Source organism: Pavona decussata, unplaced genomic scaffold (genome assembly GCF_977016875.1).
Source record: "Pavona decussata unplaced genomic scaffold, jaPavDecu1.1 SCAFFOLD_2, whole genome shotgun sequence".
In the NCBI taxonomy this organism is placed as follows: Eukaryota; Metazoa; Cnidaria; class Anthozoa; order Scleractinia; family Agariciidae; genus Pavona; species Pavona decussata.
In genome coordinates, this window is record NW_028145426.1 from 254,777 (window position 1) to 270,481 (window position 15,705).

Consider the following 15,705-nt stretch of genomic DNA (forward strand, 5'->3'; position numbering starts at 1 on the left):
CATTGTCACGTGCATTTCAATAAATTCTACACGGTATGTAATAAACAGTTGATGGAGATTTATCGATAAAGTCCTTTTGCTTTCCCATAAATTATCGATGAAAATTGCTAAAATGAAACTTTTTTCCTTTGAAACCTTATCAAAGCTGACAAGGTGTAAAAATGTTTATGTCGCCAAAAATTTGCATAATTTTGTTTACGACTGCGCTGATGCGTGACATGGCACTTTCCGCTTTCGCGTGAAAACTGACAGCCAAACAATTTTTTAGCAGACTATTCTACTTGATGTAATTCTTTTGTATGAGAAGAAAAAATATGATGAAAGATGAAAGTTTTCATGTATGCAAAAAGTTATGATAAGCAGTGAACTTTTCAGTCAATAAAAGCGCTCCTTTCAGCTGGAGACATTTTTTGGCGGGAAATATTTTTTGGCGGCAAAATGAACGATCAACTTCTGACTGCGCTGTTGCGGGCAGCTTTCCTCGTTGTTGCGTTAGCGTGTGTATTGGGAATTTGTTTAGTTTCAAGCTAGTTTTTGTCAGAAGATGTGCTGGATTAATTTCAAATTGCAAGATGTATGTTAGTCATCGACGTGTTGCACGTGTTGAGATTCATCACTTGTTTCTTCATGAGACCTTATGCACTTGTCATCGGCTTCCCCGAGGGGGGGGACCCCGGGCTGATATGGGGACTTTGCTAATTGTGTGTTTCAAAGTTCTTGTATTTCCCCACCCGTGCGGGATTTGTTTCTTGCAAAGTCCCCAGTATTTGGCGAACCCAACTGGATTTGAAGATGCACTTCAGAACTTTATTTGGGTTCTTTAAACAGTCGGCAAACACTCGGACTTTGCATTCTGATGAAAACTGAACTATAATTATTTTTTCTCGAATACTCCATGGGTTGCTATAAATAACTCCTCTTACTGTACATGCGCAGTATGGTGAAAATTTCAACTTTTCATTCAGTCCTGAATTCCCCAGAATCTGTTTTCAATCTATCCGGACTGATGAAGAACAAGGGAAAACACACTATCATGATGGTTCATTGCTGCTTCTAAACACAACGTCCTTAAGTTTCCTGAGTACTCTGAACAGTGGCTGTGATGCTTCAGAAATTAACATTCTTGTGAATATTTAAAAAATATCAACTTTTTCTATCCTTAACAATTTGTACGCTGTTCTAAATTTGTCCCGAAAAGGATTAATGACAAATATATATGGTTCGGCAAACATTAATAAAAAACTTATGAAATATCATCACGTTCATTTTCTGCTTCTAAGCACAATGCGAAATTGAAAATGTCTACTTTTCCGTTTGTCCTGAATTCTCCGCAAGCTGTTTTAAATCGATTTATTCTGCTAACAACTACTGTGCATGAATCGGCAAGTGATACTAAAGAATATAACGTCATCAAGGTTCAACTACAGCTTTTAAACAAGTGTCAAGGAAGTAGTCCTCAATCTGATCAGCGTCCTGCTCAGTAACTCGGACACATTCACCATGAAACCACTCGTTGCAATCACTGCACTGTATCATGAAGCCTTCTTCCCCCCTTCTGCAAATGCAATAAACACTTTCCTCCTGACCATCTACTGAACAATTATTGTCGTCTTGATTTCTTGTCTTTCTTTGCCTTTTCTGTTGGACTTGTCTTCTTCTTTGACATATACCCATATGGTGTTCAGCGCACGCTTCAGCATCTTCCAGTGACAGAAGACACATCTTTGCAAGGAACTCTATGTCTTGTCCAATGCTCTCCTTACCCTTGACATACTCCTCAATTACAACTCTTGGGGGGACCCTTTGACAAGAATCACTTCCATTTTCTGTTACCCATTTGATGTGTTCTTCGGGCTCCAGATAATGGCCGTTACAAAAACCGGGACATTTAGTGCATACGTCGGACCCCCACGGCCTTTCTGGGTCTGGAATAGGCAGGGGCAAGAAAGATAGTGGTGGCCCTCCAGGATACCACGTTGGTTCTTCCACTGGTTTCCCTTTAGCGCATACAGGATGGGGACAATCTACTTCATAACATGGTAAAAGCATAAAAATGTAATTTGATGGCAACCCAGTAACCATGTGCCTGCCTCTTAACTCCCATATTTTAGAGAAATATTTAAAATCCTCTGGATGTGACCTTCTCAGAACCTCCAACTTTTTCTTAGGACCTCGCAAAAATGTGAGAAGATTTGGACGACGTTCATGGTACATTCTACTCTCCTCTCCCACAGCACCTTTCACGAGGAATATCTCTGTTCCAAAACACGGTGAGCCAGATACTGTATTGATGTAGACATCCGTAGCAGATTCCAGGTTCTGTTTTAACCTTTCCATGTCTAACTTTCCATCAGAATCAAGGTTTGATCCGTGGATTGTGGAGGGAATGAAGACGTTAGAGTGACCAAGAGCTAAACAACCATTTTGAAGTTCGACCTTGTTCAAATAACTGCCACCGCTGAACCTTGAGGTTACTACAGTGCACAATGTTCCTTGCTGTAAATGTCTTTCCGCCCAGTGGAACTGGACTTCATGATGGGACGGCCCTTCATCAACAGATCCATCTACTCGTATACATTCAATAATTTTTCCATGCATAGCGGGCTTTACTTCTGGGATAGATGATAACTTTACAAGATCTGCTGCATGCTGCGCAGGATTTTTAAGTACAATCTTCTGTGGCTTAACAACGCCAACACAAATCTCCGATGTGTTTTCTGTGGCCATAAAGAGACAAGATGTTGTTTGGAGAACTGTGGAGTGCTTATTTACGAAATCGGTGCGGGTTGTTAGCTCTGGGTTTTCTTTCTCTTGGAGGATTGCATGCTGTTTATGTGTGTACGTGCTGTCAAGTCTAAATCCTGCAGCGTCATCGCGATTGATAATCACTTTGTCCAGTCCATTCTTGAGTTGAATATGATCTAGAAGACGATACATTGAACAACTCCACTTTGCGTCAACATTGAGTTTTACATTAAAGCCCTTCCTGGTTCTTCTTGAGACGAGCTGAGCTGCCCCCCAGTACCTCCTACTAGAGAGCTTTCTCTTGTTGTGAACACTACAGAGTTGCACCACCGTTCCATAGCCAAACTTGGTGTGGTACGTTTTCTCTAAATGGTCTTTAATCCTTCTGTATGTTACTCTGGGACCTCGTTTCACATTTCCACTGAATGTAAGCAGCCCTGTTCTTCTCCACGAGTCTGCGCCAACCCTTCTCTCCCGGGCAAAGTTCTCAATAACTTTTCCGATGTCGGGAAATTTCTTCATGGTTTTACTTGCCCTTGGTGGTGTTTTTCTGCGTAACAAACATCTTGAGGACAGAATCTTTGCTATTTTACGTTTTCTCTGTCGCTGGAAAATTGCACGTTGTTTCTTGATCTTCTTCTTTACTTCGTCAGAATAAATCGGGAGATTCTTTAGTCTCACCCATTCCTCAGGATCGTCGGATTCTGAATCTGTGGCAATAGTGTCAATATGTTCTTCACAACCATTCAACGACCTCTCTCTTTGTAATGCTAGGAAGGCTTGGCGGGTTTGCTCGACAACAACTTCTTCTTCTGTTGTCAAATCTGACGAAGGCAAGTACTCACTGAAGTCTAAGAGAAGCTGATCGTGTGCCTCACTGGATAGTTGGTGAAATGTCAACTTCATCTCGGCGACAAGCTTGAACCAATTCAGGTCATTTTGTCTGAGGAGAAGAAGAAGATGCTCAAAGGATGGCATGAACAGTGCCTCTGGGGCCTTGGCTCTTTCTTTGGTTAAGTTGTAAGGATCCGAATTGCCAAATAGATTTGCACTCTTAATGGCACTTGTTGGTTGGATGTTGATGTCATGTGTATTTCCTTTGCCATTGATTTCTTGACATCTGTTCAAATTAAAATGTTCACCTTCAAATGACTGGGTTCCGGTGATGTCAATCGCACTTTCTCTTGATGCTTCTCTCACTTCTATGTCATCACCATCACTACAGCTGTCACTGTCTGAATCACTGTATGTAATATGAATGCCAAGTTCCTCTAAGCTTGCTGTTTCTCTAGCACGCACTACCTTGTCAACTGCATCCCTAATGTCTATGTACTGTTCCAAAGCTTTGCACACTGTGTCCCTTTCTGAGAGAAGATCTGAAACACCAAGCCTTGCCTTTGCCTCAGTAGCCGACACATGGGCTGTAGCTGCCACCCTTATAAGTTTCTTGTCCTTTTCAGTTGATGCCAAGTCACACAACATCTTCAAACTTTCTTTTGAGAGGCCCTTGCTCAGTACACTTTCTGGGACTAGCATGTTGATAAACTGCACAAACTTGTCGTAATTCATGTCTGAACGGTACTCTGTGACAAACAGTTTCTCTTTTAATCTGAACACGACAACTGGAAGTTGCATTATTTGCCTTATGGCCTTATCAGACTTGTATTGAACCCTGAAGTGCTTCTTGTAGCCCTCAGCTAAAGGGACAACGCAATTTGACGATACGTCATTTGCAAATGTCAACAATGACGAACACTTTTTACAGTTTACTGAATCGTGCTTTTCCTTACAATAGTTTTGGCGTGCAGTCATGAACTCTTGCATTGTCATATTCTGGATATGGGATACATACAAGTTCATATTCCTCTTGACACCTTCGGTTAAATTTTTCTTGAGGTAATTCTCATACTTTGCACACACTTCAAGTTCAGATTCTCCTGTAGCAGTCCCTGTCTCAAAACTGTGAGCTGCTACAGGTTTACTACTAAAAAAGGATCTTCACTGTTTTGTCCAGTGGCATTTTTACAGTTAGACGTTTGGTTGTCACCTTGAACTGAAGAAATACTGCTTTTGTTGTTTTCTTCTTTAGTGGAAGTAATATTACATTCTTTTTCTTGTTTGTCTTCGTTGTTCCTTGAGATTGGTCCTTTTTTGCTCGTTGGTGGCAGTGCATTTGACCGTTTCAGCCACTGTGCAAGTGGATTCTTGACTCCTACAGGTGGAGGGGATTCTCCTTCTGAGGATGTAATTATATCAGTATCACCTCCCTCACTAGACAAACTCTTAGCATCATCAGAATCATGTTTGGTAACCGTACTGCTTTTGGCCATTTTCCTCTTCTTATAGATCACAGACTTTGCTTCAGCAGTGCTCAACTTTTGAAGCTCAACTTCGAGTTTTCTTTTTTTGGTGTTTTCCTCGAGAATTCTTTTATTCATTTCAGCAGCCTCTAAGAACTTTTCACTATTGGCATATTTCACTTTCTGAAGCTGCAGGAACTTGATAGTTTCTTTAAGACTTGCGATATTTTCTGAAATCTCGGTGATTCTTTCTTTCCGAACTTCTTCTTGCACATACTTTCTCTTCTCTCTTCGCCCCTGTTCATTGGTGGTTAACACTTTGGATCTTGACCCCTTCTTTGAGTAATTGTAACCATCACTGTGGACTTTCTCCCTTGCTAGTGACAACAGTTTTCCCTTATTCAGAAGGAGAGATCCATCATCTTTACACAGTTGAAAACTGGCATCATTAATGGCTTTTTGATATCTGGTAAGTTCCTGCTCAGGATTATTAACACCAAATATTTTACTTCGGTTTCTAAGCTCTGTGATGTCCATAGTTGTAACATTAATCAGTTCTTGTCTTTCCTTATAAAATAAATTTAAAAAATTCCAGTTAGTTCAATTGTGTATATTTGAAATTACTTGCACAGTTGCTTTACATTCACTATACAGTAACTTAAACCCTGTTTATATAGTCCTTATTTTGGTATCAGTTTCCCTTTATTCACTTTTTTTGTTAATCATAAAATCTATTTTCCTTTTCTTCTTGCATTTGTCCCAAAATGAGGAAGATCTCTCTTTGCATGACTGCCCAATTAAGTTTATTACACTGAAATAGAGGCCTAACTTAATTAATAGAATAATGACTGTTTATTTTATTTACAAAACATGGCACACGTACACAGGTTTTACAAATTACAACATGACACATTATGTGGTAAGGAATTATCATTTAATTCATGATTGCAATGTTTTCACCCAAAAGAGTTTGAATAGCTGTTATTACATTTGAGCCTGTGGTAAAATATTGTTTTGTTTAAGAAAGCATGCAAACGAGGCGAGCTAGTAGACGAATACAATGCAGATGATTCCAGATAATAAATGTGACAACAGCTGCCGTGTGCCTAAATGCTACAAAACTTAATGTAAAATGGCGTACCTGTGTTAAACATACACCAAGGCCTATTTTGCCACCCACAGATATCTCAATCGTTCTCTGATTTAAGGGCAAAGCTACAAAGGTAAGCAATCATAAGACAACGCTATACACCAAAATAACAATAATAAAAAACCTTCAGGTCCGTACTCAAAATAAATCACTTTAAAAACAATTATGACGCTTATTTAAGGCAATTGAACTTGGGAGTTCTAGTAAATATGTCATAGACTTATTAACAAGCCATCAAAACAGACAAAAAATAAAACAAATAATCGACATTAAACAAAGACCTCGTACCTAAGTCAACTGGTTTCTCTACAACAGTAGCCTGATAAAAGAGGCAAATAAAAACATGTGTCATGGAAAAAAATCATTACTAGTACACAATTAAAACTTATAAGTTTTTATTACTTGAATAAATTCATAAGAGGTAGCAAGGTCAATTTTTTCATTCAAACTCTATATCACAGAACAACAACATACTCCTTAACACAACTCAAAGAGACTATTGATAGATAAAGCTCTAAAACTGTTGTCCTTTGAAAACAGAACAATAGAGAAAGACGATCCAAGTTGATTAAAGCGGTATTAAAGCGAGACCGCTTCTATTATATCACTAACAAAAGACGACCTGTTGACAGTGACCTCTATAAACAATAATATATACACAGAGGAATTTCAAAGTTGCCTATGCCTACAAATACGTACAAATTTTTGACGGATGGTCTGTTTGATAGACAAAAAACAATGGATTTTAAAACATACCTTCTTGTTCTCCTCCGCCATCTTGCCATCGATCGAGCAAACAAAAATCGTCCCCAATCTCCTCTCAGTTGAACATAAGCGAAGTCCCCATATTTTTCCCGAGAGTAGGGCATTCAAAAATCTAAGTCCCCACATTTCCCCCACCACAAGGAAAGAAATTTGTTGCAAAGTCCCCATAAAGTCCCCGTATTCCCCCACATCAGCCCGGGGTCCCCCCCCTCGGGGAAGCCGATGACAAGTGCATTACTTGTGTACGTTCTAATGATTACAATATGTAATGAGACAGAGTAAACCATTCTCACCGAAAATCATGTGCAAGTGATAAGCGTTCGATGTGCGACGCTTGTACTCACGAATCTACGCTCGATGCGATTCATGCCTTCCGCCGTACCGTGCGATTTGAAGAGAAGGAAGCTAAACCTTGTATTGTTTTGTTTATTATAAGTAAATTGGTTGTTTGTTTTATTCTTCGCATAATTCGTTAGGACTTTGTAGACGTTGCCGTCAGCATCAGATGGATATATTCAAAGCGGAAACGCCCAGGGAAGAAAAAGATTATGGTAGCACTGCAAAATTAGTAAGTCTGTCAAGGAGATCTATTGAATGAATGACTAATGAAAGAACGAACGAATGAATGATCGGTTAGTCAGTCGGTCGGTCGGTCAGTCTGCCACTCTGTCTGACGGACTTATTGAACGAACGACAAAACGACCAAACGGACAGACGATAGGCTGGACGAATGGAATGGTTGAACTGGTGATGTCGTAGCGTGAAAAGGGAAACATTGCCATTGTGACGTCCGGGGCGTCAATATTTCTGCTGCTTAAGGGCCGGACTATTCATTGTCTTCTGTCTTTGCCTCTGGTTCAAAACCAGCAACGTTGCGAGCACAAACAAGGCAACTAACTGCCAAAGTCACAATCTCCGTGGTTTTATTTTTTATCATCCTTTTTCTTGTTAGTCTTGAGCATTCGGTTTTGAATGATTTGAGACTGATGGTATATTGGGGCGTAGGTACAAAACTGTGTTGGGCCACCTTTTATGTTGAATATCAACAAGCTGAAATAGCTTTCAGTTTTCTTGTTACGTCCTCTAACCCTTCTAGGCTTATCCTGTTTTCGTTAAGCGAAGGAAATGCGATAAAGTTTTATAAATTGTATTAAAAAGACCATGCTTTAGCTCGTGGTGCTCTCAACAGCGACAAACTTGTGCCATAGCCGCTGACCGCGAAGCAGGCTCATAACTTGGCAACCAAGATGGCGGATATAAACAGCGAATCCTCTCCTGTCAAGCTTAGATGTCAGTTATGTAGTTATTTACCTTGATTTCTGTTTATTTTGGAAACAAAAATAGTATATTCTGATAATTTTAATCAGTTGATGGTAATGGTGGATCCGTGTTGAAAAAATCGAGGCATATAGACGATACGATCGAGCCGGCTCATTGAATTTGACGATGGCTTAATACAAAATGGTAGCTAGGATGGAGTCTGGTGCACTGAGAAGACATGTATGTATCAGCCACTAGCATTTTTAGTTCTTACTATGCGTTAGTGGCAATTGTTTGAAAGAGATTACCTCTTTAGATAGGCTTTCTTAGAGGCAAATATTTGTATGAAAAGAGGGGAAACCTAGCTGTTAATAGCTTGGTCAAACTTGAATCCTTACCCACTTATATCGCCAAATTTTGTCATTGTTATTGTCATAAAATACATAACTAAACATTACGTGTCTCTTCATGTTCAGTCAGAAAATATATATATATTTTTTTGCAACATGATTTTTGATGAAATCGACAAAAGTCGTTCAGGTGGTAATACATATTTGCTTCATACAAACAAACTATTCATTTGCCCAAAAATTTTATTCCGTATTTTGAAGGTTATGATATGCCTCTTCAATCTTATAGTTAAATTACATAGTTAGGTTGTTGGCCATTAGAGATATTTGGGTACAAAAAAGCCGAATTTGAGGTTCTCGTGAAAATGTCTAAAACAGCCTCTTACTTCAGGTTCAGGCAAATGACAAAATCGAAGGTACCGATTGAAATTACGCACTGTGCTACAAGCCTGGTCAGTGGGCAAGACAATTCAGTGGGTTTTATTTCCAGATCACAATTATATTTGTCTAACCACTCAATTGAGTTTGACTAATTAATATGCATAAATTTGTGCCAAAATGGCCATTTTTCAGGTTTTACTCATAACTCTGGTAAAATGGAATATTTTGAGTTGATGTTTTAGCACATGAATATGTTCATGACACTCAATGTTTCTGCCAAGTTTGAGCCAAATCAGTGATTTGAGTATTATCACCTCCTGCCTGGTCCTGCCTGGTTGTATCATGGACAGACACTTAAACGTTGCTTGCTGTTAACTGTTAAGGTTGTCGTAGTTACCATGGTCAGGACTATAACACGGTCATTTACCATCACTAACCTGAAAGCAGGCTGCCAGTACTGACAGAAGGGATCTATGAAGTGTTATTGAATGCGCAAGTAACTTCCTCCACGGGAACTCATCAGACTGGCATTTGAATAGGATGTCAAATAGATTGTGCGGCACCTCGTCTGCATCAAGCAATGTGTCTTGAAAATAAATTAATACATGAAACTCCGTCAAAATTATCTTTGTTTACAATTTTAGGTTCGTGTAACAATTGCGTTCTTCCATAACAACAGTTGTAAAAGCATAACACAAGAAATGGCACCATTGATAAACCACTCTATCACTGAAACGTTATTCAATGATGATTGAAGATCATATCAAGTTGCCCTTATCTCTTCATAAACTCATAAAATACAACGTTCCTCAATTTTATTCCATTGCTTGGTGAGGTTACTGCAATACTGACCCAGATCATTGTAATCCATAGAACATTTCGTTTATTAACCCGCCTTACACATCAAGTGCAATGGAAAACTAAATGGTGGGGTGGTGATAGTTGTATAACGATTTTCAATGTAGATCGGCAAGCTGATTATATATTTATTGGTTCTATGCTTTTAAAAAAACTTAACTTACCATCATAAACAATAACAGGGCTGTTGATGATCTCAGGTTCGTTATCGTTGGCAATTTTTCCTCTGTGTTTGGAGCCTGCCTCATCTTCTGCACTACTACTGCATGATGGGACAGGAGCTTGATTTTCTACTGCGATCTGAGAAGGTTGGGCGGCTGCTGTTGCTATGAGACCCATTCGAGAGTAGAACTGAGCACGTACATCACGGGATGGGGTCACTGACTGAAAGACACCCACAACCAACATGCATAACAATATATACAGCTTGTTTAGCTTATACAAACATTGCAACAAGGATAAGCCGAAGTCAAGGGTGCTTTGCAGAATAAAACACTCTTCACCAATATAACAGCAGTAGGTTACAAATCAACCACCAATTCGATGAATGATTGATTATTTGGGTAATTTCTTCGTTGACTTTTTGATCATTCAACCATTGACCTACTCACTGAATGTTAGTTCACCTTGACGAATAGTTGACAAATCACTGGGTTGATTCTATTACTTGAACTAACTTCAACCCATCAAACCATAGATGTATGAAATTAATGACTACTAAAATTGCTGCATCACTGAAAAGTGGCAGGGTGGCTAATAAATGTTCATGAACGCGAATACCAAGCAAGCTGTTTTGATTTCACATAAACCCTCATGAAACGTTGTGCGAATCGCCACGTACTACGCACTAAATCATTGTCTTCTTTGTTGAATTAGCGACTTGTAATGTCAAAGTTTTGACGGGTCCATAAGGTTACTAGGTAGCTTACAATATTGTAGAGGTAGCAATGGGAAGTCAAGCTTAAGAAGTCCTACCGGTTCTGCTTTCCTTGTAGGCTTCCTTTTTCTGTTTCGCTTCCTGCTGGATTCATCCACTGGTGAATTTTCAACTTTTATTATCTGTACGTTGTCAAATGCTATATGCAAATGCTCTTGGATGTGAGGATTGGAGAAGTCACGCTCAATAATGTGAACCATCTGAAAACAATAATTATTACAAAAATGACCACTTCAACATAAAATAGTTTTCGTTGAAAAACTCTCCACGTGATTTCAGTGTTGTCCGTACATCCGATATTTTCAAAAATTGATCTGCTAGCTGTGGTTAGAAGTTAATACTAGCGCAAAAAAATCACCAAGGGCTGTCAAGATGAAGATTAAAATGCTTTAGCACTGCTTACAGTGACTTTTTCCATCTGTCAGAACTGGCCGCCAAGACCAGGAAATTCGCAAAGGGAATGCACAATTTGGAAGGTATAACTATACCCTAGTCCCTCAAATTTCTTTAGAATAACGGGTGTTATTTTCCGAATGTTCAAGTGTGAAACTTTTTCGTACAACAATGCCTTTAAAATGACCGGTATGGTCGACTAGTTCTGGCAAATGTAAAACGCCCTTTATACTCGCTAAATAACAATTAATCACCAAAGCAGGAGATAAATAATGGATGGTGACGATATAAATGTCTGCACTTAATTCACCGACACCAGGTTGGGATACCCAACCAATATTGGTGACTTTATTCTCACAAATCGGTGAAAGGACGTGCACGGGAGTTCCAGATCATCATCATCATCATCATCATCATCATCATCATTCTCATGATGATGGAATTCTTATTCTAAGTTTCTTGTCTCTGTAGAAAGCAAAGGTCATAACAGAAAAACAACAAAAATCAAAACACGCACTCTTTCCTGATACGTAATCAAGACTGTTTACTCTTCGAGATATGTAAATGACCGAATCAATTTCACCTGAAACGTCACAATGAAGATCACAGACTAAGACAACCGCAGACGCTCTTACCGACAAGCAACATTCATTTGCATGAAATAGTTAGAATTCCTTCTGGAAATGTGTATATGTGTCTAATGACCTTTGCGGAGAATTGTACGGGTCTCTTGGGAAACGATCCAATACAAAGTCAGCATGTCAACATGCTTTACCTGCTCTTTTGGAAACTGACAAGCCTGTGCATGACAAACGAAAGGAAGCCACTTGTCAGATTTGGCACAGTCCTGTAAAAATGCGACTGGAAATTCCATCTTGTGAACTCGACAAAACAAAACCACAAGACTCCAATGCTGGCCAGCTTCAAATGATGTCCTACGTAAATGACAACAAAATTAACAATCTGATATAGCAATAACATGAAGAAAAAGCTCCAGCAAGAAGAATGTAATTGTTTCCCTTCCCTCAAGACCTTCATGGCCAATGTTTGTTCAGGTTGTTGAGCTCAAGATTAGAGGAAAATTAGACTAACATATAATTATACAGACATTTGCACATTTCCAACTCCTATTAGAGCATCGGCTAGTGCAGGAATAGCCTGCTATCTACAAAATCATACGACTACACAACTACATGTAACAAGAACTGCATCATGTGAAAGAAATCCGACGTTATATTTTAAGCCTGCAAGGTGAATAAATGATAGATGTAGTTTTTCATTAAGTGTCGCAGGCATACTCGGAGAAAAAAATACGAGAACATACGAAGATACAACGGCAGTGGTACAACATCCGAACTAGTAATCAGAAGATCATAGGTTCGACCCCTAATGGGAGAACTCCAGTTCTCCAACTCCAACTCGGATTTCATTTCTAAATATGCCTGGGTTACTGACTGAAAAAATACATCTAAAAACTGTACCCTTCGCGTATGGCAACAGGAGTTTTCCACAAGCTATGTCCTGATTTTCGATGGGTTATTTCCTCGTATGAACATATATTATGACTTAATTGACACTTACTTGTCTAGACACTCCTTACTGATCAAGTTCCTTGTTGCACTTTTTAAAGCAGCGAGCAGTCTTTCCGGCTTTTGGTTACTTTTCCCATTACACGACAGGAGTTCTGAAGCTACGAAATGTTTTAAAGATGCCTTTTAGTTTTCATCTTTGATTTAAAGGTGATACAGGTCAGATGATTTAGTACAAACAGTTGGCTTACGTCCCGTCCCGTACGTATTAAGATTTAACGGGATGATCATAACTCGGGAGTTCTACTTTCAGCGTATCTTCTTCTTCTTCTTCTTTTTTTTTTTTAAGTAATCAATGGCTGACCGTATTTTGAAACCGGAATAAATAAAATTTGTGGATGTTGATTAATACAAAAAATAAAACATAAAACACTTTGTCCCTCAGGCCTCCATAAGGGCTTTGTCTTGAAGCCCCATTTAAACGATTCCTTGAGGAAGCATTAAGGCACTTAAAATAACATGTACTTACCAATGGCATCTTCCATTGTACTGTCATTTCTGACGTCATCTCCCAACAGATCTTCCAATGCCGCATGAGTTAACACTCTACTTGCCGCCTGAATGTCTACTCTCAAAAAGGTACTGTCCAAACCAAGCATCTCGGTGAAAGCCACACATGCTGCACAAACGGAGGGATTTCTCAAATGTTGTACAGCCACTCTGTATGCTTTCAGTACCGCTTGTTGTATTCTGTAGCATAAAAAAGAAAAGACTTTTTAGGGGGGAGGAGGTGGCGTGGGGGAAAGACTTATTTTGTTTCAAACGCAAATAGCCTCTTACAAGTAAGTTCAACTCTTTAGTATAAAGGAATCATTATCTTAGGTGTTACATTCAGGATAACTGCAGGTTCACAAGCCACAAGAACAATCCGAAAAAAGGGTTTTAGCCAGCATGATATAGATCATTAATTTCAGACTATAAAATTATTTATATTTATTTTGTCTGCAACTGAGCTATTTAACTATATTACAATGTTTCTGGGATAAATGTCATAAGCGACACACATCATATGCTGTAGATATTAAAGACATGGTACAATAAACAGGACAAAAAATCGTTCAAGCCACATCCCTGCAAAATTTCCCACTATACGATCTAGAGACAAAAAAACAAAAAAAAAAGGAAAAAAGAAAACGCTTCAAACCGCTTCGAAAACAGTTTTGTAAACTGTAGACTTATTTTTTTAATTATAATTACATGTAAGCTATATTTAGAATCTTTAATCTAGCTAGCTTTCTAGGTCTTGTGTTATTATGCAATCCTTTTTTTGCATCTTTTATTGTACATACAGTTTAACAGCTGTAACCTGAGATTTGTATTTTTATCCTTTGCTTATGTACAGAAATTTATTGTAAGTAGTACAATACAATTCAATGTTTTACAACAGGTATCCACTGTTTTACGACAGTAAAATGCAGTAGTGACTATTTTGAATGCCAAACTGTTGACAAAACGCAGCTTGATTTACATGCAAATGTTGACTCACTTTGCTTTGGACACGGTAGCATCCTTCAGGTTCTCACCAACAAAAGAAACAAAGGCAAAAGAAGGTCTTCCATGGCGAAGGTAATACGAGAAGGTCAGCTTTTCAACATGTGCACGTTGGGAAACTAACAGCTCATTGGAAAAATGTGGCATGTCACAAGGAGAGTCTGAAAAATGAAAGATGGTATAATGAGGACAATAAAGTTGCCTTTAAAATAATAGGTTGTTTAAAACTGCTGGAATTTAATTCCGATAAATAGCAACACATGCAGTTACCTTTTCCCTTATACTTACAATTAAAGATTTTGGTCAAGTAGAAGTAAAATAATGAAGATTTCACTTAATAGGGGTAACATTAATTACTGTTGGCCAGTACTTTATGTTTCTCTGAGGAAGAATAAACTATAATCTGTTTTTTCGAGATTTGTCCAAAATACACTGGAAGAACGTGAAAAAACTGGCAATGCATTTCCATCCCAGACATACGCAGTCAATGATACTTACTTCTAATTTCTGTGCACTAGTAGTACGGTTACCGATAACAAAACTGAAACATTATTTTACGTTTCCATCGATGACAATATATTTTTGGCTAATCAAAGGGACGCTAAAAATAGGTGACACTGCCCCTTTAATGTTTGCTGTGGAATGAGTAATGTGAAATGGTCCAACACAACCAACAACACGTGGCACAGAACAGAGGAGAGCAGTAAATATCACACAAAGGTACTAAATAAAAATTACAGCAACTGTTACTACAGCTGGACACTTTGCCTCAGTTTAGAAATGAGAATGGGATGTTGTATTTTAGTGAGCTGACAACATCTGATACGATTGAACCCAAAGTAAACAATACTAGATAAAAACTTTACCTCCCTTTCTGGCAAGTTCATTTGTTGGCTGCCATCCAAACAGCCGAGAGATTTCAAATGGCGAGTTTCCCTGTAAATTAAATTCAAAGTGAATGACAAGCACCAATTGATCTGATCAACATCAGTTGTTTGACCCAATTGTATCGAACTGCATCGTAAGACAGCTGTGGGTTCCCTCACAATGGTAGAAAAGAAGGCAAAGCAAGCCAATACGACTGCTTAACAAAATTTGAAACAAAAACAAGCTCTTTTCTATTAAGATTTGATAACAATTGTTCAAGTATTACCTTTGATAATTCATAAACATAATGCATCAGGAATGGTCATTTTACCAGTTTAACAAACAAACCTGCAAAAGTCTATAAACTGACACATCCTGCTGCTCCATACCAAACGTACCACACGTGATTGGGAACATTGCAGATTGTACTTTGGGAAATCTCATGAGGGATGAGTGTAGAAGTTTATCATCCACTTGCCAGACTTGAATGTTAGGCTGGGACTCAGATGATACGATAGCCTGAAAATGTGTAGAAAAAACATTGATGTACTGTGTTTATTGAAACGCATCTCACTGCAGAGCATAAGAGGTTAGCTTGTAAAACAACTGTGGTGTTACA

The 15,705-nt window shown here is 38.6% G+C and overlaps 1 protein-coding gene across 7 annotated transcripts in view; it reads right to left on the reverse strand.

Annotated features, from left to right (window-relative positions):
- LOC146489844 (spatacsin-like) overlaps positions 1–15,705 on the reverse strand; it is a 66,513-nt gene that overhangs the window by 26,000 nt on the left and 24,808 nt on the right. For all 7 annotated transcript variants that reach the window (XM_085108924.1, XM_085108710.1, XM_085108853.1 and 4 more), the window contains exons 21-29: positions 15,435–15,605; positions 15,086–15,155; positions 14,215–14,380; positions 13,198–13,418; positions 12,721–12,829; positions 11,915–12,074; positions 10,785–10,946; positions 9,974–10,193; positions 9,389–9,537 (exon numbers count right to left, since the gene is read on the reverse strand). In XM_085108924.1, coding sequence (XP_084965050.1) covers positions 9,389–9,537; positions 9,974–10,193; positions 10,785–10,946; positions 11,915–12,074; positions 12,721–12,829; positions 13,198–13,418; positions 14,215–14,380; positions 15,086–15,155; positions 15,435–15,605 — 1,428 coding nt within the window. The remainder of the gene's footprint in view (positions 1–9,388; positions 9,538–9,973; positions 10,194–10,784; positions 10,947–11,914; positions 12,075–12,720; positions 12,830–13,197; positions 13,419–14,214; positions 14,381–15,085; positions 15,156–15,434; positions 15,606–15,705) is intronic.